This window comes from Labeo rohita, chromosome 16 (assembly GCF_022985175.1).
Source record: "Labeo rohita strain BAU-BD-2019 chromosome 16, IGBB_LRoh.1.0, whole genome shotgun sequence".
Taxonomy (NCBI): domain Eukaryota; kingdom Metazoa; phylum Chordata; class Actinopteri; order Cypriniformes; family Cyprinidae; genus Labeo; species Labeo rohita.
This window is the reverse complement of record NC_066884.1, coordinates 20,550,312-20,576,401: the sequence shown is the minus strand read 5'-3', so window position 1 is coordinate 20,576,401 and position 26,090 is coordinate 20,550,312. Positions and strand designations below refer to the sequence as shown.

The 26,090-nt window shown below is 36.5% G+C and overlaps 1 protein-coding gene across 5 annotated transcripts in view; it reads right to left on the bottom strand.

Annotated features, from left to right (window-relative positions):
- shc1 (SHC (Src homology 2 domain containing) transforming protein 1) overlaps positions 1-26,090 on the bottom strand; it is a 44,005-nt gene that overhangs the window by 2,842 nt on the left and 15,073 nt on the right. For 2 of the 5 annotated variants that reach the window (XM_051130664.1, XM_051130665.1), the window contains 11 exons: positions 17,983-18,147; positions 15,802-15,872; positions 13,811-13,874; positions 10,298-10,417; positions 8,346-8,399; positions 6,353-6,404; positions 6,064-6,190; positions 5,273-5,432; positions 2,441-2,498; positions 1,980-2,096; positions 163-398 (listed from right to left, as the gene is read on the bottom strand). In XM_051130664.1, the coding sequence (XP_050986621.1) occupies positions 163-398; positions 1,980-2,096; positions 2,441-2,498; positions 5,273-5,432; positions 6,064-6,190; positions 6,353-6,404; positions 8,346-8,399; positions 10,298-10,417; positions 13,811-13,874; positions 15,802-15,872; positions 17,983-18,147 (1,224 nt within the window). Of the gene's footprint in view, positions 1-162; positions 399-1,979; positions 2,097-2,440; positions 2,499-5,272; positions 5,433-6,063; positions 6,191-6,352; positions 6,405-8,345; positions 8,400-10,297; positions 10,418-13,810; positions 13,875-15,801; positions 15,873-17,982; positions 23,767-26,090 lie in introns of those variants that run through there. The other 3 variants (XM_051130662.1, XM_051130661.1, XM_051130663.1) reach the window with 3 other exon arrangements.

Genomic DNA, 26,090 nt, shown 5'->3' with positions numbered 1-26,090 from the left:
ACAAAATATCTTCATGGAACATGGTCTTTTCTTAATATCCTAATGATTTTTTGGCATAAAAGAAAATGGATCATTTTCAGCCATACAGCGTATTTTTGGCTATTGCTACAAATATACTCGTGCTACTTAAGGTTCTGTGGTCCAGGATCACATTTTACTCACCACTCCCTCTGGATCCACCAGAAGCAGGTGTTTGGGCTGGCCGCCCTGCTGTCCAGTGAGGACGTACTGGCCTGGTGTGGTGCCTGACTCCCGCACCAGGAAGTCTCCATCCTTGGTCAGGAGTCTTTCAGCCTGCCTGCGGCTTAGAGGTCCGTGGAACCAGGGCTCGTTCTGCAGCTGCTCTGCCAGAGGGGGCGCCACTGCACCCGACACACCTAAAGCAGCATCAAATGGCTCTGAAAAACAGAGAGTACAATACTATTGTATCTTTGGAAGATTGACTCTCAGCTGTTCCATAAATGCACCTATAAATGAACTACTAAAAAGTACAGTAAACTCAAATATTCTCTTCAAAACAGAAAATACAACTCCAAAACATACATGAGGACTCTCCATACAGAAAATATGGGAAATATTTTGATATTTACATGGCCTTTTAAATAGAAAACAGTAATATTATGAAATATTATTGTAATTTAAAATAAGGTTTCTTTTTTAATATACTTTAAAATATAATGTATTTCTGTGATGCAAAGCTGAATTTTCATCAGCAATTACTTCAGTCTTCAGTGTCACACAATCTTTCAGAAATCATTCTAATATGCTGATTTATTATCAACGTTGGAAACATGCTGCTTAATATTTTTTGGAACCCGTGATATTTTTTTCAGGATTCTTTAATGAATAAAAAGTTAAAAAGAACAGCATTTATACAAAATAGAAATCTTTTCTAACTATATACGTCATTACTATCACTTTTTATCAATTTAACACATCCTTGCTGAATAAAATTATTAATTTCTTTCAAACAAAGCAAAAAAAAAATTCTGACCCTAAACTTTGAACAGTAGTGTATATTGTTACAAAAGACTTCTATTTTAAATAAATGCTGTTGCATTTTATTAATCAAAGAATCCTGAAAAAGTATCACAGGTTCCAAAAAACAAGCAAACAAAAAAACTGTTCCCTACATTGATAATAAATCAGCATATTAGAATGATTTCTGAAGGATCATGTGATACTGAAGACTGGAGTAATGATGCTGAAAATTCAGCTTTGCATCACAGGAATAAATTCTACTTTAAAGTATATTAAAATAGAAAACCCTTATTTCAAATAGCAATAATATTTCACAATATTACAGTTTTTTTCTGTATTTATTCTGTATGAGCATTACAGACCACTTTTAATAGCGTTTAATAAAATCCTTTGGACCTCAAACTTTTAAACACCACGTATAGACATATTAATGTTAAATATAGTAAAATACTATTATAGTTGAATTTTATATTATTATTATTTACTGTATTTTATTATTTATAAACTTTTCTCATATATTGAAAGACTGTGGAATACATTTGCACTACACATTGTATGTTTATTCATATATTTGTCTTTCGTTTTGGTATTCTTTTTTGTTGTTGGTGTTTGTTCATTGTTTTCTACTTTCTGTCATGTCTTCTGTCATATTTTTAATTTTTTGTCAAATTTTCAATAATAATAATTTAAAAAATACTAGTAGTTACAATGATGCATATACATGAAAAAAAAAAAAATCTGTGCAAATCATGCTTTTATTGATTTTAAACAGATCTGTACTGTATGCAGTTGTTATATAAATGCACATGAATTTTTTTTTATTCCTTATAGAGTACGATTTAACTATCAATTAGTAGATTTTTACAGATTTTTCCTCTGATTAAGGAAAAAGTAAAACCCCCCAAAAATAAAAAAATTTAGAGCAAATACTTGAATATCAAAGACACATAAATCAAAATATCAAAAAACAAAATAGTCGCCTAGCATTAGTTACTCACTCATGTCAAACGCATCTCTGTGAGCATTTCCATTGGATGCTGCTGCCGTTGGGAGGCGGGGTTTATCCACATTGACGTATGAGGGGTCGTCAAACAAGCCACCCTCCTTAACACCCACTGAAAGGGAGAGAGAAAGAGGACGACTGTGAGGTTAAAGTGAGTTAACCTTCAGGTGAGTGCGCTTAAGCGGTGCCATTCTGAGCCCTATTGTCAGCAAGGCCGGCGATCCAGAAGCCACCCCTCAAAGGAGCTGTGTAATAGGTTTGGGCAGCATCCAACAGAGAGCAACGAACAGTGACAGAAAAAACGCTGACTCACTCTGCAGAATGACAGTCTCAGCTGAGAGGAAAATGAAATGAACGGAAGTGCGACAATATAAGACCGACAAACACTATGAGGCACTATGAAAGGAACAGGCAGGGATTATTAGTGCGAAGCATGCGTGTTTGTGCAAATCTGACCTGGTAGAGGAGGCAGAGGCTGCTTGTGAATATCGTTCTGGCTGGGCTGTCCATATGGCTGTGGAAACAAATCGCATTAGAGCACTGACACATTTGTTAACTAGTAGAGTTTTGTTAATGAACAAATCAGTGTTTGAGTTTTTGTGGTCAAAAGTTTAAATAGACTCAAAATGGTAATTATTTGACCAAAATAAGAGCGATCATACAAAATGCATGGTATTTTTAGTTAGTACTGAACTGAATAAGATATTTCACATAAAAGACGTTTACATATAGTCCACAAGACAAAATAGTAGTTGAATTTATAAAAATGTTCCCATTCAAAAGTTTACATACGGTTGATTCTTAACACTGTGTTGTTACCTGAATGATCCACAGCTGTTTTGTGATGGTTGTTCATATGTCTGGTTTGTCCTGAACAGTTAAACTGCCTGCTGTTCTTCAGGAAAATCCTTTAGGCTCTGCAAATTCTTTTTTAAATTTACAGCATCTTTTGCATATTTGAACCCTTTCCAATGATGAACCTTAATTATTTCGGCATCCGTCTTTTTACACTAGGAAAGAAGAGGGACTCATATGCAACTATTACAGAAGGTGCAAACACTCACTGATGCTTTGAAAAGAAAAATGATGCATTAAGAGCTGGGGGTGTAAACTTTTGAATGGAATAAAGTTGTGTATATTTTTCTTATTTTGCCTAAATATATATATTTTTTTCATTTAGTACTGCCCTTCAGACGCTACAGAAGATACATGTTTCCCAGAAGACGAAATAAGTTCAATTTACTCTGATCTTCAAATTCTAAAAGTTTTCACCTCCATGCTCTTGATGCTTCGTGTTTCATTCTGGAGCATCAGTGAGCGTTTGAACCTTTTGTAACGAAAGTCCCTCAGTTGTCCTCAGTGTGAAAAGATGGATCTCAAAATCATGCAGACATTGTTGGAAAGAGTTCAAATATTCAAAAGATGCTGGAAAACCAAAGAAACTGTGGGACCTAAAGGATTTTTTTCTGAAGAACAGCAGGCAGTTTAACGGTTCAGGACAAGTAAGGAGCTTGAGAACAAATATTAAAACAACAACAACAACAAAACAGCTATGGATCATTCAGGTAACAACACAGTATTAAGAATCAAGTGTATGTAAACTTTTTATAAATTCAACTATTATTTTCTCTTGTGGATTATATGTAAATGTCTTTTGTGTGAAATATTTTATTCAGGTCAGCACCAAGTGAAAAATAACATGCATTTTGTATGATCCCTCTTATTTTAGTTAACATGTAAAATCATTTAGAATAATTAACATTTTGCAGATACCGCAAAGTGTATGCATCGATTTTGAAATCAGTTTTCACTGTTTTTTTGCATTTTGTTTTCAGGACTCTTTCACTAAACAGCATTTATTTAAAATAGAATGTCTTTACTATCACTAATTTAACGCATCTGTGCTGAATAAAAGTATACATTTTTTAAACCGTACTTAACAGAAACCGAATTATTTTAATAATAAAAAAATATTTTGTAAGAACTAAATCAGCATATTAGAATTATTTCTGATGGATCATGTGACACCAAAGACTGGAGTAATAGCTGCTGAAAATTCAGCAAAATTCAGGGATAAATTATATTTTAAAATATATTTACACAGAAAACTGTTATTTTAAAGTGTAATAATATTGCACAGTACTACAGTTCCTACTGTATTTTAATCAAACACATCAGTGTTTCAAAAACTTTAAAGTATCATAATTGTTCCAAACATTTGGCCGCCAATGTGTATCTAAACATTTTTCTTTAATGTACAGTATAGCCATTTCAAAATCTGGTTTGTTACCATTTGTAGGGAATGTTTTATTAAATTCTCTTTGTCGATTTTTAGACACAAATGTTTTTTTGAGGAATACATTTTAGGATTTCTCTCTATATAGTGGACTTCTACGGTGCCCCGAGTTTGAATTTCCAAAATGCAGTTTAAATTCAGCTTCAAAGGGCTCTAAATGATCCCAGCCGAGGAGTCGGTTATTTTCTACGAAAAATGACAATTTCTATACTTTTTAACCTCAAATGCTCGACTTGTCTAGCTCTGCGTGTGCTCTGTGTATTCCGGTTCAATACAGTTAGGGTATGTCGATTAAATTCCCATCTCATTTTCTCCTCCAACTTCAAAATCATCCTACATCGCTGCTGCAGAAATACCAACCCAGTGTTTACAAAGTAAACATGCAAAGAAGATCAAACGCCCTTTACAAAAAAAAAAGGTTAAATAGCGATGTAGGATGATTTTGAAGTTGGAGAAGAAAATAATATAGGAGTTTTTATACGTACCCTAACTGTCATGAAGCAGAATACATATACTAGCTCTGAGTTCACGCATTTGAGGTTAAAAAGTAAATAAACTGTACTTTTTTTTTTTTTTAGAAAACAACTGATTGTTTCGCTAGTTAAGATGCTTCTTTCTCGGCTGGGATCATTGAAAATGCATTTTGGATGTTCAAACTCGTGGGCAGCATGCAAGTCCACTAAATGGAGTTAATTCCTAAAATGTTTTCCTCAAAAAACATAATTTCTTTACGACTGAAAAAAGACATGAACATATTGGATGACAAGGGGGTGAGTAAATTCTTTGTATATTTCTGTTCTAGAAGTGAGCTACTCCTTTAACAAATCAAACTGACTTGATGATTCACTTATAACACATAAAAAAGGCTCACATGCCGCCACTTGCCTTAACGGTCATTGAACAAAACTTCTTGGTTATGAATGTATTCAAAAGACTTCAAATCTCCAACATCAACATTCACTAACACATGCTCGTACAAATGTGCGTCTCACCAGCGTGGCTCCTGTACTGTGTCCAGGACGGGTCCTCATGTCAACCAGACCTCCAGGGGGAGGCTGTTTACCGGGGAAGTTATTGTAATACGGAACATCTGGGGGTGGAGGCAGGTCCTCTTCCTCTTCCTCCCAGGCTGACCCATCGAAAGGAGCCATCCTAAGAGAGAGAGAGATAAAGGTAAAGATAAACATTATTATATTATTTACATGGAGATGCCGTTTAAGCGATGGCAAATGATTGCCTTGTTTTGAAACCAGCAGGGAACAACCAGCAGGAACAAAAACACACTCAATAAAAAGGAAGCAGGAACAGCAAACAAATAAAATATGCTTCAAAAAAGAACATTTTAATTAGCCTTTTAGGTCTTGTTTTCTAGTCAAATTTTTTACAGAGTTTTAAAAAAAGCACATCGTTGTTATTTTAGCATTATTTATATATGAAGTTGCATTATATTCCTATTAAGCCTTAATTTATTTAATTTTTTAATGGAACATTATCGGTCAAATTTTTAAATATTATAATTGGAAATAGGGTAGAAGTACTCATTAGTAATAAAATGGTTTACAGGATACAATGTGGTTAAGCAGTGCAAATAGACACAATGTGATTGTGTTTCAGCACAGACTGCAAACACATGCTGTAAACAGACATACAGGATATTAAGGGGGTTTCCAAAGACCCTAGGGAGGTACCATCATTAAACAATACACAAACACTCCTGCAAACACACTGACATAAATGTAAATGTTTGCAGTACTTGTTTGAACAGATATATAAGCGCTCTCACCGATCATGAGGGGTAACCAGTTTGGGGGGGTTCTTCAGGTACTGTTTAAAGCGGAGCTCAAAAGCCTGACCGATGGTGCTGATGACCTCCTGAGCCAAGCCCTCTGAGCATTCGAGGATATGACACGCTACAATATAGGAAGTGATGAGCAAATATCAGATATTGTATAAAACACAGGCATGTAGTATTTCAATTTAGCTCAGAGAAATTGTGCATGTAAAGCAGTCATTTACATTTCACTTCCAGATGTAACAGAATTCAGTGTCAAAGTGTCATGACATATTTGTACCTCTCTGATTGACAGGGTCTTTGGCGACGTAGGCAACATATTCTGCTGTGTCCTGGGGAGACACAGGAAGAAAGGGATGGAGAAGAAGAAAGGAAGAATGAACAGGAGGACATTAAGATAAATTAGAGAGCAGGCACAAAGAACAGAGGGAAGAGCAGAAGTAAGTAAGTTTTTTTAGTTAAAGCTGTCTATTCACTAAAGGGCAGGAAACAGAAGAGGAAACGGTGGGGGAAAAAACAGAACAGATGACTACAGACAGCAGGACGGATGAAAAAGACAAATGAGCGAGGAATGACAGAATGAGAGTAAAGCTGAGAACCAAGAGTAAGATGAGAACGAGGAAATGAAATCTATGTAGGGATCCAATAACCGACTAACTGATTAACTAAATGTACGTATTTAATCAAAATTAACTACAAATATATTTTAATTTAATTAAATTACATTCATTTAAAATCAATAAAAAAATTATTTTATATAAATATTAAATAAATAATTAGTAAATTACATTTTACATATTACAACTTACATTTGAATTGTTTTCTAATTAAATTATATAAATGTTCAGTTATTGAGTTATATTTTACATGTTTTCCAAAATTATATCCATTAATCAATAATTGTAATTAACAATTACTTAAAATGAAAGTTTAGCTGAATTAAATGAAAAATTAAATAATATATTATATAAAAATATTAAATAAATAATTAGTATATACATTTAATTTTTTTAATTGAGTATATATATTCTAAAATGTTATATTAGATATACTAATCAATAAATGTAATTGACAATTATTATATTATATATATAAAATGAAAAATGTATTTATATTTAATATTAAATTAAATTAATTTGCTTTAATAAGTAATATATATGAATATTAATTAAATAGTTTGTATAATTAGTATATACATTTTTATTCATTTTTTAACGTTCATTCAAATTATTGATTACAATTTTACATATACATATACATATATATATATATATATATATATATATGTATATCTATTGATCAATAACTGTAATTAAAAAATGTAAAATTATAAAATACAACATTTATATAATGCAAATGTATTTACATTTAATATTAAATTTAAATGAATAATTAAATATATTATACATTTGATCAATAATTGTAATTAATTATTTAAAATGTTAAATTATAAAATGGAACATTTATATAATGCAAATGTAATTATATTTAATATTACATGTAATTAATTTAAAATAATAATTAAATATGTTATACGTTTGAATTATTTTCTAATTAAATTTATTGTTCATATTAAAATAAAATTTAATATAAAATTATGTATATTATGTTAAATGAATCTACATTAATAATTAATAAAATATTAAAAAGTAATATATATATATATATATATATATATATATATATATATACACACACATATACATATATATATACATATATATATATATATATATATATATATATATATATATATATATATATACATATACATATACATATATATATATAAGTATAAAATGGAACATTTATATAAAGCTAATTATATAAAATAGAACATTTATTTATTATGATTTCATTATACTTTTATTATTATATATTAACTAGTTGTTCAGGCAAACCTACAATTAATTGATATTGAGAATATGTAGTTTTGCACATCCCAATTGCTGTCACATTGTACCTCAATATTCAATCAAGGTTCTTGCAGTGAACGTAATCATTATTTTAAAAGAAATTATTTAACAATGACTACATTCAGCATTTCATTTGTATTTATGATCCGAAGGGACATGTTTGTTGTGGACTCTGACTTTGCATGGCCGTCAGCTCGGCTAATATCTAAATAGATTTGTGTTTCAGTTGATTAAATTAACCACTGATAAGCATAATCGATGAAATTAACAACGGCAATCTGCAACCAATGATGAACTTCCCTATTAAAGACAGAAAGAGAAGTAGAAAGATAAATCGAGAGACAGGGTGCGACTCACTGGATCTCCTCCTGATGCAAAAGAGATGGACTGCATGTGATGGTTGGCGATAATCTGTAGGGAGAGAGGGATGGAGAAGAGGACAATGTGACAAAAAAAAAGACAAATAGGTGCAGTCGGCATGAGATGAACAATGAGTAAACATGGAAGTGATAAAGGACAAGTGAAAGTAAAGGATGGACAGAGAGGGAGACAAGGGGAGAAATGATGTGGTGAGTCTGTGGTCTAACATAGAGGAACAGAGCAGTTGTGTGCAGTAATTCTGTATGGTTTAGATTCATTAAGATAAACACATATCAGCAGGGCAATTACTCCAGGCCTTATTCTGGGCTCCAGTCAGCCGCCTGCTGAGCAGCCCGAACGCTGATAAACCTCACTGCGCTAATGCAAAACACACTGGCATAGAACTGGAGAATTATTAGCGAGCAAAAAAAAGTCCTGTGGTGCAGCTGTAAACAAGCCAGAGGATCTCTGCTCCTGCCCAATACGCCAACTTTACATAATCTATTGGGCCTCTGGGTAACACACTTATTTAGTTAAACGCCGACAAATTTCTAGAGATTAGCTACTTGAAAAACCCAATGGCAGGCTACTTATATTTACACTTTTAGATACACAAAAAATAAATAAAATAAAATAAAATAAAATAAAATGTAAGACCCCATTTTCACCTGACATCCATCTTGGGTGAACTGATCAAACATAGTCTGTTTTAGTATTATTTATATTATATTATATTATATTATATTATATATTATATTATATTATATTATATTATCTTTTATTTTGATATTTTCTTTGAGGTTTAATTTAAAATTGTAGTAATTTTGTTATGTGTCTTGAAAGATATTAGTATTTAGATTCAAATTATTTTTACTTCAGTTTTAGTTTTAATTTATTAATTTATTTATTTAGTGCTTTAGCTTAAACTAAATGAAAATTAGAAATATTGCCTTGGCAACGAACTGAAATATGTTTTTCATCTAATATTTTTATTTTATTTTAGATTTTATTTTATTTCAATTAACACAATTTTTTTAATCAAATAGTTTATTTTATCTCAATAACTGAAATAACTGATAACTTGAAAGACCCAATGCAGGCTACTTGTATTCATAATTTTAAATACACAAAAGAATAAACATTCTTATAAAAAAAAAAAAAAATTAAAAATAATAAAAATAAAATAACATTTATATTATATTATATTATATTATAACTGATAACTTGAAAAACCTAATGCAATTTATTTTCAGATACAAAAAAATAAAATAAAATAAAATAAAACAAACCATTTGAACCTGATATCCATCTTGGGTGATCTGATCAAAAATAGTCAGATGTTTTAGTATTATTTTATATAATTATTTTTTCATTATTATATTATATTATGTTATATCTTTTATTTTGATATATTCATTAAAGTTTTGGTTACATTTTTAGCAATTCTGTTATGTTTTTTTTTAAGATATTACTATTTTTATTTCTGTTTTAATTTTAATTTATTAATGAATCTATTTAGTGCTTCAGCTTAAACTAAATGAGAATTAGACATGTTTTTCATCTAATATTTTATTTTATTTTATTTTAGTTAGTTTATTTTATCTCAATAACTACGAGATAAAATAAACTATAAACTATAAACATACAAGACAAAACAGATTTTTTTCTGTGACCACTTGCACTAGTTCCTTCTAGCGGTCTCTACACATAGCAGAACTAGGATATGAAAAAGCATTTCAAACATTGTACAAGCACCAAACTTCACCTTTCAGACATACTGAGAAATATTTTATTCAGAGGACGAGATAGCCTAATTCAGTCCAACCCGTCCTGCTGTGAAGAGCGCCTGCATAACGCAGAGCGCTTTCATCATTAGCTATGGGTAACGCTGAATTTCACACAGGAAAGAAGGCACTGTATTCTTGTTTGTGTGCATGTGTGACTCTAACCTGTTTGCAGTCGATCGCCAGTAGGTTTAGACTGCTGGTCGACACGGTGAGGCTGATTGTCATTCCAGCAAACTGGAGATTACTCTTCCCTAAGATGGAGGAGAGACAGCGAGAAGAGGGCTGCAAAGAGACAGAAACAGAGACTCAATTACGCCAGAGCAAAAAAAGCACAAAGCTAAATATTTTATGATAAAAAGATGAAACTTTAATATTTTATGAAAAGAGATTTTAATGGGGAATAGAGAACATTTTAAATAGTTTAGTCTTTCTAGTCTGGCCTGTTTTACCCCACATGCATAAAGCCCAAGTATACTTCGTTTTTGTAAGTGTATGCTAGCAAAAGGATACTGTAGAACTCCATCTCCATCTGATAGTGTGTGCAAATGCAGTCGTATACATTATGACAGATAAATATATCGAAATTTGTGTCAGGCGCACTGTACACAGACACTCTTGTACACATAAAAACAGAAGTATAATTTGCCTTTAGTTGTGTTCCTTTTTTCAGTGCCTATATCAACACACCAGGCTCAGTGAATCAGATTCGTACATGATCATCTAAAACAGGGGTCCTGGAGGGCCGGTGTCCCTGCAGAGGTTAGCTCCAACCCTAATCAAACACACCTGAACCAGCGAATCGAGGTCTTATTACGTATACTTGAAACTTCCAGGCAGGTGTGGAGGAAAGTTGGAGGTAAACTCTGCAGGACACCGGCCCTCCAGGAACAAGTTTGGTGACCCCTGATCTAAAACTTTAGGGTCATTCATTTAGGATCAATTATTTCAAACTAATTATATTTATCTTGACTAAAATATCATTTAAAATACAATTTTTTTATTTAATACAAAAGACAACATAAACACTTACTATTCAGTAAATCTGCCTGAATGCAAATAATTTAAGGAGTTTAAGGTTACACTTTGTAGTTTGTTTTTATTTTTGTGCAAATAAATTAATATTTTAATGTGCCCGCCTCTTAATAGACTTCAAGTGGCATACAACCAAAAACAACTTCTAATTAAGGCTGCATGCAGCGCTGAAAGGCTCACCGCTACTCGGTGGCTTTAGGAAGACACGGTGAGCAATATGCATTTGAAGTGGTAAATGTAGGAGGAATATGTCAGTCATTTAGATGTGCCAAACTTCCTCCTGCAATCTGGTGGCGCTATGACTATAACTGAATATTGGCATGTAGATGTCTTCAATTTGGGGCAGATCGGACATTGTATGTTTAAGTTATAACAACTAACAACCTTTTACATGGTGAAACATCGAAATTTGTCACGCCGCCACAGACATGCCCTTTAACGAAAACTCAAGATTTTTGCAATTTAACATCACAAATGTCTTTAGATTACACTGACCAAATTTGGTTTTGATCCGTTTAAAGTTTGTTTGTTTAAATACGCCTGAAAATGGCAAAAACGGCACAAAACTGGCAGAGAAAATTCAATATAACAGACTCAAAATAACCTGTTGGGTTTCGGACTTCATACTGCAGGACTTAGTTTTGTAGGTATTGGTGTGCACATGTACATGAAATGTAGTTTAAAGGGGGACTTTGTTGAGATTTGATAGGCGGAGCTATCGAGCCATTTTGCCACACCCACTTCTGAAACCCATATCAGATGTAAATTTTCACCACTTTTGCAGTGTATGCAAAGTTTCATGAATTTTCAAGCATGTTTAGACCCTCAAAAATGCGATTCATTTTGGAGAAGAAGAAACTGAGCAATTCCAATAGGGCCCACCGACGGTGCTCAATAGCGCCACCTATAAAAGTGCCCCTCGAACTATGTTTCACATACATGTACGAAATTCAGAAGAAACATGTAACACACCAATACCTACAAAAAAGTTCCCTGGTACGAATAAATTTGGTCAGTGTAATCTAAAGCCCTTTTTGACGTTAAATTGTGAAGATCTTGAGTTTTCACTGAAGGATGCGTCTATGGCGGCCTGACAAACGTTGATGTTTTGCCACGAGAAAGGAAGTTGTTATACATGGAAGTGGCATGTTTTACAGTCTAACAAATTCCTTTTAACTTGACATTAACTTTCTATTTGGTCAGTCTACTCTAAAGGCCTTTGCCATGTTAAATTGTGAAGATCTTGAGTTTTCGATAAGAGGTGTTTCCGTGGCGGTGTTTCTTCGTGTAAAAGGAAGTTGTTATAACTCAGCCATACAATGTCCAATCTGCTCCAAACTTCAAATTCAATAAGAATCCTGGCCTGAACACATCTAAAGGCCAATATTCTGTTATAATCATAGCGCCACCTGCTGGCAACAGGAAATGACTTGTTTTACACTAACGTAAACATGCCATGTCCAATCAGCCCCAAACTTTACATGTTTGATAAGAGTTCTGGCCTGAAGACATTTAAGGCCCTTTTTACACTTGGTATTAATATGCGTTTTCATCAATCCGAACATAAGTGGACGCTAAGTACAGGTGAAAACAGGGTGTAAAATGTTTTGAGCTTGTCCACTTTCAAACCACATTCATACGATCAGATTGCTGTTGTAGTGTAGACATACATGTGGTGAAATGCGTTCAAACAGCTGTTAAAGACCGTCTACTTTCCGCCTACTGACCTAATACGTATTCATTGCGAGACGTACAAGGAGGCACACTTACAAGATGGGATTTAAACTTTGACGGGCTGAAACAAAACAAAACTAAAGCAGCTGCTCTCCACATTTTCTCTTTTGTCTAATTTTGCGAACATGTGAAATTTGTCTGCGCTTATGTATTCCATTGCTCTGAAGTATCTGAAAAAGCCCATACAGCAACACAATTACCACGTCCAAGACCCAGAAAGGTCATGAGGACATCCTTAAAATAGTCCATGTGTAATCAGAAGAAGAAAAAACACTGATGTCATATGGACTACTTTAATGATGTCCTTACTACCTTTCTGGGCCTTGAACATGTCAGTTTTGTTGCTGTCTGTGCAGGGTCAGAAATCTCTTAGATTTCGTCTTATATATAAAAGTATCTAAAGTTTTGTTCCAAAGATGAAGGTCTTATGGGTTTACATGAGTATTAATGACAGAATTTTCATTTTTGGCTGAACAGAAATCAGTTTATTTTCTGTACAGATCCACTGTAGCAATGTGGTGCAGTTACGCTGATGCTCTGCTTAACACACTATTCATGCGTGGTGTGTAAAACAGGGCTGTGTTGATCATATAACCAGGGCAGACTTTGGCTTCTCACTCACACACCAACCCTATAAGCAAATCGAAAGAGGTCTTGCACTCCACAACCTCTAAAACCAGCCATAAACCAAATACCACAGTCTGACCAGCCGAGACACAACACTTGAGCAAACACGCGTGTGAATGTGTGTTAAACGAAACACAGCAGCATTTTTACTGGAAATTGGTCAGGCCTTACTAGAACACTGTGAGGTTTGTGAGCTGTACCTGAAACGAACAAAAGCGCAAATATATTGCGAGACATAAAGTCTGTGTCTGTGAAACTAAGATAAGATAAAACGTTGACTACCTTTCTCCTTCGCTGAGCTCCTTTGGCACCTGGTACTGCCTCACACACCACTGATATTGCCTCCCTGAAACACAAAACAAACGGTTATAAATGTACACGTGCTGGGTGCAGATTGTGAGGAGAACATAATTAGATTGTTAGATGAGAGTTTCCATCACAGTCCTTTTCATGCGTTCCCAAATTTCATATGGCTGAGGGACTATTACATTAGACACATGCTCCAGTCATTACACTTCCTGCCATCTCATACATGCAAGCAGGCAAACAAAAACACCAAGGCTACTATTGCTAAAAACTATTATTTAAACAAACACTTAAATAAATAAATACATAAATAGATAGATAAATAAATGTAACAGTGAAAAATAGACCGCAGTTAAAATATTTACTATAATATAAACAAAAATGCTACAAAATTACAGAGATTAATTTCAATCAGTGATGTGATTGATTCTAAACCTGACTGATTGAATGGTCTGATTTATTCTGAATCGGAAGCCTGACTTTAGACTGTTTAGATCTGTGTATATGTCATAATAAAAAACAGCCAACTAACATTTGAAATAAAATAACTGAAATAAAATAAAATCTACTAACATGAAAAAACAAAATAAAATAAATTAAAATGAAATAAAATTAATGAAAAAAAATGAAATGAAATAACACGAAAAATAAAATTAAATGTAATTTAAATTAAATTAAAAAAATAAAATACATTTGAAATAAAATAACAGAGATAAGATTAAATAAAAATTAAATAAAATAACATTGAAATCAAATCAAAATGTAATAAAATGAAAAAATAAAATGAAATAAAATAAAATACAATTATATTAAATAAAATAAAATACAATTTAAATTTAAATAAAATAAAAATGAAATAAAGTGAAATACAATAAAATGAAAAATGAAATGAAATAAAATGAAATCAACTTACATGAAATAAAATTAAATGAAATAAAATGAAAAAATGAAATGAAATCAACTGAAATGAAATAAAATAAAATAAAATAAAATGAAACAAATAAAATCAATAACATGAAATAAAACTAAATTAAATAAATTTAAACGAAGTTAAATGAAATAAATGAAAAAAATAAATGGAATTAAATAGAACGAAATAAGGAATAAAATAAACTAAATTAAAGTGAAATAAGATCAAATCAAATCAAAATATTCTGTGTATTTTTGATTTTGAAGAAAAGTGTAAATTAAATTTCAAATAAACTAGGTCAAGTTTTCCAAACTATAATAACTCACGCACACCCTTCCTAACATTTTTTCCTTAAATGCATTTCACCCTCCAGTGAAACTGAGGATTATGCATGAAAACAGTTTATCGAGCAGCTGCTTCTGTCAATATTGAGAAGCAAATGTGTGTAGCATCCATTAACAAACACACACACACATAAACACAAGAAAAAGGGAGGAAACCACAAGGGTTCCAAAGGATTCTATTATAAGACTTTATGGTTACACAGCAGGGCTGAAGCCATTATAACGCCTCCCTTCTTCCCTGTTCTCTTTTTTGCATACAAAAGCACAGCATTTCAGTGTAGAATGTGTTGCATTTTGCAAATACTGTGGTTAATATGACAAGTGCTCTTCAATTTTATAACACCTTATGTGTGTACACATGTGCATACGTATTATTCAAAAAGTGTGAGAACGGAAGCAACTGAATGGCCGAGAATGAGAAGATGGTCGTGTATGTTCATTATTTCAGTTTTTCCTTCTTGTGTTTTCTTTCTGTCACACTCTATGAGAGAGCAACATGAATTTTTCATCAGAGGAGGGGCTTTTAACCGGACCCGTGCGAGAGAGTGTATGTTAGTGCACATGTGCATTAGGATGTGGAGAGAATGTACGATTAAATCACTCCTGTGGGACGCTGTGGATATACATACACTGGATATTTGAGCGAATATAAGAGGAAGTGCAAGCGAGAGTGAATGTGTGTGTGTGTGTGTGTGTGTGTGTGTGTGTGTTACCTGGTAACCTGAGTTCTGGTGTTGAAGTCCAGTGCTCTCATTGACTGTAGCACCTCCACGCAGCCCATATACTGTAGCAAAGACAAAGAAGACAAATCTTCACTCACAGCACTTCCTGTGCTAGCCTTTAAACCACAATATAGAGCACAAAATACGGTTAAGTGTTGCACAGTTGCCTTGTGTCATGATTATTGAGTTGGCCAGGCAGCTGTAGTGCATGTGGTTAAGTGCGTGTGTGTACGTGTTTTATGAGAAGTGATGCTCTAATTACGAAGCACTAATCAAATAAAGCAGTTCTCAATGTAGTTCCTGCCCGTAGACTTGGATTTATATGAAAACGCCACACATTAAAGAAAACAATCCATTAAGCAGACAAAATGGACTTGGACTAAAATGGACACTGAGAGAACTGAAAAGCAGCAGAACTCCAAGCTTTTAACCAACATTTATAGCAACATTAGAGCTGCATTATTTTTGTAAAAAACAATTTTGCTGCTTGGACATTAAGGCATAATAATAAAAGCAATAATGATCATCATCATTATAATATCTACAAAAACAAGCAGAAACTAACAATCAGTGGTTTTCAAGTCAAGAAGAGCTGTTAGTGAATAAATAGGAAAACAATTTGAAAAAGTACCTTATATTTTCTTGTCCCAAAAGATTACTTTGTCCATTTTATATTTAATATATAGTTGAGTATCATCAGCATAACAATGGAACCTAATCCCTTATTTTCTAATAATATTACTAAGGGCAAGCAATATGTTGAAAATAGGCCTAAGACGGATCCTTGGTGCACTTCATACTTTACTGGCATTAACTGAGATGATTCCCCATCTAATTAAACAAAGTGGTGACGGTTGGACAGGTAGGATCTAAACCATCTTAAAGCCTGCCCTTGAATACCCATATAGCAGAGGTCTTCAACCCTGTTCCTGGAGACCCACTATCCTGAAGAGTTTAGCTATAGCCCTAATCAAACACACCTGAAGCGGCCAATCAAGCTCCTCAAGACTGCTTGAAAATCGTAGGCAGGTGTGCTAAAGCCGGTTGGAAATAAACTTTCCAGAGTGGGTCCCCAGGAACAGGGTTGAAGAACTCTGCCGTATAGTTTAGCATAACAATAGAAACTAATCCCGTATTTTCTAATATTATCAAGGGGCAACAACGTGTATACTGAAAACAGCAGAGGGGCTAAGACAGATCCTTGTGGCATTCCATACTTTACTGGAGTTAATTGAGATGATTCCCCATTTAATTAAACAAAATGGTGACAGTTGGACATATAGGATCTAACCTTCATAAAGCCTCCCTTCTGAATACCTGAATAGTTTTGTAAATGATCTATGAGTATGTCATGATCTATAGTGTCGAATGCAGCACTAATATCAAGTTAAACTAGTAATGAGATGCTGCCTTGGTCCAATGCAAGAAGCAAGTCAAGAAGATCTGTCAGTGTCCCAAAAGACTTCTTTGTCTGTTTTACATTTAATATAGTTGAGTATCTTCAGAATAACCATAGAAACTAATCTCACATTCTTTAATAATATTACCAAGGGGCAGCAACATGTATATTGAAAATAGCAGAGGGCCTAAGACAGATCCTTGGGGTACTCCATACTTAAATTTAAAACAAAATTTAAATAAACTAAGTGCTAATGGTCAGACAGGTAGGAACTAAATCAGGCATGGGCAAACTCGGTCCTGGAGGGCCGGTGAACCTGCAGATTTTAGCTCCAACCCCGATCAAACACACACCTGAACACACTAGTCAATGTCTTCAGGATTACTAAAAGGCTACAGGCCAGTGAGTTTTATTAGGGTTGGAGCTAAACTCTGTAAGGATACAAGCCCTCCAGGACCGAGTTTGCCCATGCCTGATCTAAACCAACTTAAACCCTGCCCATGAATAAAGTAGCGGGTTACTTTACTAGTTACTTGAAAAAGTAATCTGATTACTTAACTTGTGTGTAATTGGTTACCCCCCAACATTGCTTGTGACACCATACCTCTCCTTAACAAGTTGCCCGCAGCCCAAACAGTGACCAATTTTGCTGCAGAGCTTAACATGTCTGGAGTTTTATATCAATGGAAAGGTAAAAAAGGGAAATAACAACCAGAAAAGGAACCAGAGGTAGGAAGAGGGCACAAAACTGGGAGGACAGACATGCATCTTACCCTGACGGTGTAGGAGACTCCACTGGTGCTGACCACGTTGTCTGAGTGGAGCCAGCCTCGGGTGGGCTTGTTGACGAAGGAGCCATGCCGCGTCCACTCATCTCCGCCGAGCTGGCCCCCTTCCACACGGGCCCTCCGCGAGGCCCCGCCCAGCCGGTTCATATCCTGTGGGGGACGAGGAGGAGGAGATGGGGCTGTTAGAGAAAGGAGAGGAAGAGGAGGAGGAAGAGGAGAAGAGTTGGCAGCGGAGGTCCCAGTGTCTTCCGGAGACTCTCCCAAACCTCCCTGGCCGCCCGGCACGCTAGCTGGCCTGCTGGAGGCCTTCAGGCCTGGGAGCAGAGTGGAAGACACACCCAGCCGTAGGGCTCCCATCCTGGGGAAGAAGGAGCAGAGGGTGGTAGGGCTGTTTTCAGCCTGCCGTGGAGACGAAGGGGGGAGGATAGGGGTGAGAGAGGAGGAGGAGAGAGAAGGAGGGATGCCAGGAGGGGTAAGTGGGGTGAGAGGAGCAGAAGAAGGGAGAGAGGGATTGGACGCCGTCTCGTCTGTTGAGCTGAAGGAGTCGCTCCTGAAGGGCGTGTATTTGGTTTTGGGGATGAGCTCCATGATGTCTCCGCCGTCTCAGTGTCCACTAAACGTCCTTAATTGTCTCTCCACGTCGCTCTATCGCAATCGATAACTTGTCTTCCCTTATCTTTTATAGTCCTCTTTTTCTCTGCATCTACTGATCCCTTCATCATCGCACCAGAGAGATGACAGCGTACTGACCTTTCAGTTCAGAGAGTATCAAAAACAGGATGCGAAAAGAGACGAAAAGACAGATGCAAAAATGTAACAAAGTTTTCTGCTGTTGTCATAAACAGAGTGTAGGTTTTGCATCAGATCTTAAGTCTGCATAGAGCTTCTCAGGACACTATGAATTACTAAATATAGTATGATTGTCATGAAGTTATTGGTTTAGTCATATATAAGTGCTCCAGACACAATCCCTTCCGGTAGATGTGTGAAAGAGAGTACTATTGTGTTTTATATGCATGCGAGTGTGTTTACGTGCGCGCATGTGCTGGGCTCCACTCTACTAGTTCTTGCCTGACAGACTCCCATAAAAAGCCTATTAGCTGCAGCTGAGACTTTGAGAGAGGAGGCTTCCGTCAGACAGACAGATCGATAGAGTGAGAGAGGAAGAGAGCGGGAAGAGATGGATGGAAAATGCTAAAAGTACTGATCCAGTGAACGTGGATCATTTAATGATGATTCAAACTGCTGCGCTCAGTGATGATTAGACTGGCGCCGATCAACATAATCCTCAACGTTTGGTTTAAAGACTTAATTTAGTCCAGGTGTTAAAAATGTACACCAGGGATCTTCAACACGGGGTACGTGACCCCTAGGAAACTTAAACTTAATTTGAAACTATCCTAACCTAAAAAATTTAATTATGCATACAATACTAAGCTAAATCTGAAGCTAAAGTGCAGCTAAAAGTTTTATTTGTAGTAAAATTAAAATATGACTATATACATAAATAATTATATTTTTACTGGGTTTTAAGTTAACATATATAGAGATATAAATACACTAATAGAAATTTTATTATAGGCCAGACTTAAATTCAACACTTGATTTCATACAATATATAAAAGTGGACCTGATGTACACCATCTAGCACCTAGATTACATGAAGTCTGATTACATGCAGGTTCATTTGTACCATAAGTCTAGATCGGCCACCTCACGTCCTGCCACACATCTGAAAGCGCTTAGTGCTGACACATCCCCATCTTTTCCTGTCACTCCCTTTCCCTCCTCCTCCAGATGATTTTGGGACCTCTGTCACCAAGCCGAGCTCTATCCCTATCTTTCTCCTCCTCCTCCTCTCGTCTTTTCCAGATCACCTCCGGCTGCGCTGCTTTTGCGCCTTCAGTGCTCGTCCCTTTGAGTCTATCCTCCTCTCTATCCTTCCTCTCCTGGAATCCCTCCCTGAGCCTCCACACCGTGTATCCCACAGCGTTCCTCCTCTCCTCCTCCAGCTTCTGCCTCTCCAGCTCTCTCTCCCTCTCCAACACGCTTGCTCTCTTCTTCCAGATAATCTCTCGCTCCCCCGCACCCCCTCCCACGTCTTCTTTCCCGTTCTCCAGGCTGTCCCGCTACTCCTGCTTGCCTTTGCAAAAAACACCTGAGCCTCTCTGCGATCTTCAAATCAGCGCAATAATCACTGAATCATCAAACTTAGAAAAAAAAAAACTAATTTTCGATTATACACACAGATAATTAACCCTGATAAACAACGGTTTGTAGAAATATGATTTAGAAAAGGACAAACTAGACTCGGAAAGCCCTGAAACGGTTAAGTCATAGTTAAATATGGCTGTAGAGAAGATAACATGGGTTCGAGCACCATTTCGAGAACCATTGATTGTTTGGTGTGATCTGTGAAGAAGTTAAAGTGTGATAACCCAGCCGCAAGGGAACTATGATGTTCCTAAAACAAGCACGTTCCAGCACTGTCAGGGTGACGGTAATAAGACCCGATTGGCCAAATCTGAAGTACCGCCTCCAGAGATCTGCTCATTAGACGCTAACTGGAAAATCAATCAGATGCTCATTAGCCTAAATGACACCTCAAAATCAGGCAAACAGTCTTAGATTGAGCAGTTCTTTATAGACCTGTTTCCTGAGTGAAAACCTACCCTCTAAACGTCACTTAGCAAAGTCAAACACAGAATTTAATGCGCATCCCTGGTGTAAAGCACTTTAAAACCTCTGATAGAGAGGCAACAGTCTTGTAACCTCTAACAGTTCTGAGCTAGCAGACCAGGGTAGCTCTAACCCTCACAAATCATTAGCATTTACAGTCTGATAACAGTTTCTACTGGCGTTATGAATGCCAGTTTATAGCCAAGTCCAGCCGACTTGGACCAAATCCAGTCTTGTTCTATTTACAAAGGTTTTCACTGCATATATTTTACATAAGCAACCACAAAAGCACCTTGAGCTTCCATTGTTGTGGCTTCGTCCATTCAGGTGTTTCTGATTCTGTTTTTTACACTTTAGCACCAATGTATGACCACAAAGAAGCCTCAGGGCTGCAAAAGTACAGCCTCAGATGTGCACGAACAAATGCGAGGCATCCCAAGTTGTTCCAACAGATGTGACTGGCAGTCAAAGACAACTAGGCGGCCCTATTATCTCGGATGGAGTGCGACAAGACCCGAGAGACCCGAGGGATTCATGTGCACTCCGCTGCATCTACAAAGTGCCACGTTAGTGGTGCTATTGGGCCATTCTTAATGGAGAGATTCCTCACAGAGGACCTGTAAAGAGAACCGCTTAGAACAAAGTTATGGGCATCCACGGCAAGTTCATAAACCGTATCACGACAACATGGCACAGAATCATTAGTTTAGCACTGCAGAGCTCACTGTAGTCCAAACAGCTTTGCTCATTTTATTTATTGTGCACTTGCACAGAAGTGTCTCAGACTTGGCTGTATTACCAAGTCGCTCATCGTGTCACGGACTTATTTACTGATGTCAACACAACACGGCACAGAAATAGCACAGTGTTCAGGAGAATCTGTACAGAGAAGTAGAAATTCCGAGAAGCAGACTATAAAAGAACATTTAAATAATATCATAACCGTTTAACACACTATGGTAACCTAGATTGGGTGTAGCACCTGTCGGTTAGGAATATGGCAAAATCCCTGTGTTGATATGATGGGTTGTTTCGGAAACCAGTAAACGTGAGTGAACGAGTTGCCAACCCAACTGTGGCTGCACTATATTTAAAGGTTGAGAGGTTCCTGTTCGTCTGAAGTGAAACCAAAGGCAAGTAAACCAACCACATAGAATATTGTCAAGAACAGGCGTAGTTAACAGGCTAGAAATCGTGTCTTTGTGATTAACGTGAGCTGAAATGGCTAATCTTATTAATCGGATATTCAATTAGTGCAGTTCTGCTCCAGCACAGATGAAAAAACCTGAGTTTAACTACACCATTTTAATATAAAACATCATAAATAAAATTTAAAGGTCAAAAAAAGAAAAAAAAGAGTCCAATGTTGGATATGGCAACTCTGATTTAGAGACCGAATGAACTCAGAGCGAGCACCTTGAACCCTCGTAAGGTCTGAAGGCACAACTCTTTCCTAATACTTGTGAGAATGAACATAGAGTCCGGTTTAAAGCATAACTTGGGACACTGCAACACGCTAGCGCCGAAGTTGTGAAAGACAAGGAACGTAACATGCCAATGAAACTGTTGCCATGGTAACAGACTGAGGAAAAAACGTGCGAGACGGAGTCATGACAGAACCCAAACAAAAGCCAACAAGTTTCGCCAACACAAAACCTGTCGGCTCGCTCCCCATCCAATCACGGGAGCTCAGAGCCAGCTTGAATCAATGTTCTGCAGCGAGCGCTGGCACAGGATGGGAAAGTTCAACCGCTGCCGCCACAATGGTGATCAGTGTTGACATCCAAACTCTAAAAGAACCAGACACACATCTGAACACGCAAAGAGCGCAGTCGTGGCACCAATCCAAATGAGAAAATCAAATATTGCTGGAGTACACACAAACACACACACACTTAATTTGAGCACACTTCCTCCTAAAGACAGCAGAACTAGCAAAAGCTAAAAAGTAGTCCTGATATCTATGAAATATCTACCGATATCTGTGAAAGCACCTGTTTATACACTACAAATAAAGACATCTAAAAGTTTTGCATAAAAAACCTGATTTGTGTCTGCATAACTCGTAAGTAACACCAAAAACATTGTTTCAATAACAGACATCACTATGTACATCGAAAATACAAGAGTTCGTAAGTTGCTATCCAAAAAAGTCAAAGTAAAAGAATTTAAAGAGCTTTCTTCTTGTCAGAAAGTAAGAGCGATATTTCATCCGCTAAGTCCTTGCATTAAAAAGAGAGCGAGAGAGAGCCACATTTTAGGTAAAAACCAACGACCTCCATGTTCAAATCATAATCACGTTAATATTTAAACAGTGCCAGACAATCCTTCTCCTCTTTCTCCCTCACTTGCTTTCTGGCTCAGTCCCCTCCCTGAAAGACAAAAATGCGCTCTTTTCTTTTATCCTCTTCTTGTGTTCTCTTCAAAAATCACAAAGTCACGCCGGCTCCCTCGTTCAACGGCAGTCTCGTCCAGCCTCACTTCTTTGGAACGGCGTGATGAACAGCACAGCGGTCTTCTTTTGTCCTCTCCTTCCCCCACAGTCTCTCATCCTCTCCTCTCTCCACCTCCGTCTGTGTGTGAGGAGCGATGTAGCCGACTGTCCTCTATTCTCCTCTCCTCCCTGTCTGGTCTATTGCTCTCTCACTCTCTCTCTCCCACTGATGCTAGCACTGATTCCCCCTGCACTCCTGCCCCCTCCTTCCCTTCCTCTCTCGCTTTCTCTCTCCTTGCAGCGTCAGTCATTTATGCATTTATTAGAGTGTGCATGCATGCACAAGCAGCCGAGCACCTCTCTCTCTAATGCACACAATTATGATGGGGGCAGAGAGAGAGAGTCAATGGATGGAGAGAAAAAGCGGATGAGGAGCATGAAGTCTGCCCTCAACGCTCCTCCCATTGTAACTTAAGAGCAAGCAAGTTGGGGGCTAGTCATTTCTGTACTTCCTCTCCATATTCTATAATCCTCCACATAATTCCCACTTTTTTCATCACCTTGAAATGAAAATTCTGTCATTAATGTACTCACCTAGTTGTTTTAAATCTCTATGACTTACGTTCTTCTGTGGACCATAAAATTCCATATAATGAAAGTCAATGGGGTCCAAAACAAAGCTACACAGGACCCCATTGACTTTCATTATATAGAAAACCTTATTCAGTTGGAATCACAAGAGGGTGAGTAAATGATGACTGAAATTTCACTTTTGTCTGAACAATCTTTAACCACATCAACAACCCAATACCAAGCAAAACGCAGGTCATTTGAAGCATCCCCAAAGTTATCTTGGAATATGTGCTTACAAATCCAGACCAACCGTGCAATAAGCGTCTAATCGATTTGTCGGAATAACTAGAGGGTTGATTTGTGACTCATTCAGTCGAGTGACCTGAATTCAGGGTTACGAGGATAAGTCTGCTGAACTACAAATCCCAGAGTGCACTCTGTCCATGCTCCTGCTTTCTAAGGACACGGGGGACTGCGAATGCTGCAAAGGTGCACTGCTTCTTTTTTTTTTTGTACTGCTTCTTCCCTGTCACTTCTCTGTGCTGAAATGTCCATCAGAAACGTCTGGAGGGAGGGAATATTCGAGCTTAAACACGGTTGCATCATGGTCCTTGGCTCCAGGGCATGGGCATGTCTGGCAAGCACACACACTCAGAGCAGACAGGCGGAGGGGGAGGGAGGGAGAGAGGGAGAGAGAGGGGAAGAGAGAGAGAGTATGCAAAACACACATACAGAAAGAGAATCAGCTAGACAATCACAAGAAATGAATTAATGCAGACAAACATTTACAACAGGGTAAACAAACAAATGATCAATGCAAAAAGACAACAGATTCAATTACACACTTTTAAATTTGAAGACAATAGACAAGCAAACACCGCAGGGCGCAATAATAAAGAGACAGTGTGAGAGTGTTTTGGGATAATTTACACAGCTGTCACTTGTTCTCTCATGCAAATACATCTTACATTTATAGGTGATTCGCATGACAAAGGAATAGTTTACCCAAAAATAAAAATTCTGTCATTAATTACTCACCCTCATGTTGTTCCAAACCTGTAAGACCTTCGTTCATCTTCAAGACACTAATTAAGATATTTTTGATGAAACCCGAGAGCCTTCTGACCCTGCTTAGACAGTGACACAGCTACCACGTTTAAGGTCCAGAAAGTTAGTAAGGATATTGTCTAGTGTTTTGACGGGGAACGTCCATCTCTCTTAACACACCAAACAAACTAGCCCAACAAATGTTCGCTGACGGCCTGATGTTAGCTGACGGCTGACCGCTGGTTTGGTGTTCTCGGCCTTTAGTCCATCGTCTGTATTTTCTGGTTCAAATAAGTAATGCTCTGCAAAAAATTGCAAGTCATCCTCTCTGTCAAAATATTCAACCATGTTTACGAAGACAGTTTATGTACAGTGTGTGTCGTCTTCTGCTTGTAAACAAGGCGCAGCACATCCGGAGCACATGCGCTGTGGTACTCTCATTAACGTGTGTCCAAAACATTGTTGAATAAAGTCATTATTTTTGTTTTCAAGCAAATGTTAGTCGACGAGAAGAGGCTTGGTCGACCAAAATTTTATTAGTCACTTCTAGTCGCAGAAAAATAAAAATCCACACCAAGAGGCGAAGACAAACAGTCCGTGACGAACAGATCGTTAACGGCTGATCTATGTGGTAAAACAGTACATCGGGCAGGATATTCAAATGCTCACCTATCATTCATCAAACTCAAACATGGCTTTTCATCTGAAAGATGTAGTAGCAACTTTACATTGCAGCTCAGTCTAAAGTTAACCTAGGAAAAGTGTCTGTGCAGAGTGTGAAAGTTGAACAGTAGCGTGCTAACTGTACGACTTGCCATCATTTTTGCTCATACAGATGAAAGTAATACATGTTTCGATCATGTAAAGACTATGCATTTATTTGTGTGCACTCAGAATAACAACAAATCTTTGCACTTTTGTAAAATAATGAAAGCAAACAGGATGCTCTATGATCATCTCTATGAACTAGAGCATGAAACTTCCAAACTCTGTGTATTTGCAGTCATGAAAAATATTTCTATAGAAAGTGAAATGTCTGCTTTTAAATGAGTCAATTTAAATAGAAAACTATAAATATTCTCAGATTATGTAATCTGTATGAAACATGCATACAGTTGCATCACTACTGCAGAGATGACGAGTCAGTGTCGCCAACTTCATCTCCAAAAATAAAAAAGCACTAGTTTATCAACATTTATTAAAATGCTAATGCAGTCTCCTTGCTGTTTTTTCCTAGCACATTCAGAATTATTTTATCTGCCGGTGCGCTGTGAAAAGCTTTTTTTGCGTGCGCTTGAGCGGTTATTAGACTACGTAGGCAATTAAGGGCTTATTTCTATGATTTATATGGTTTACTAAT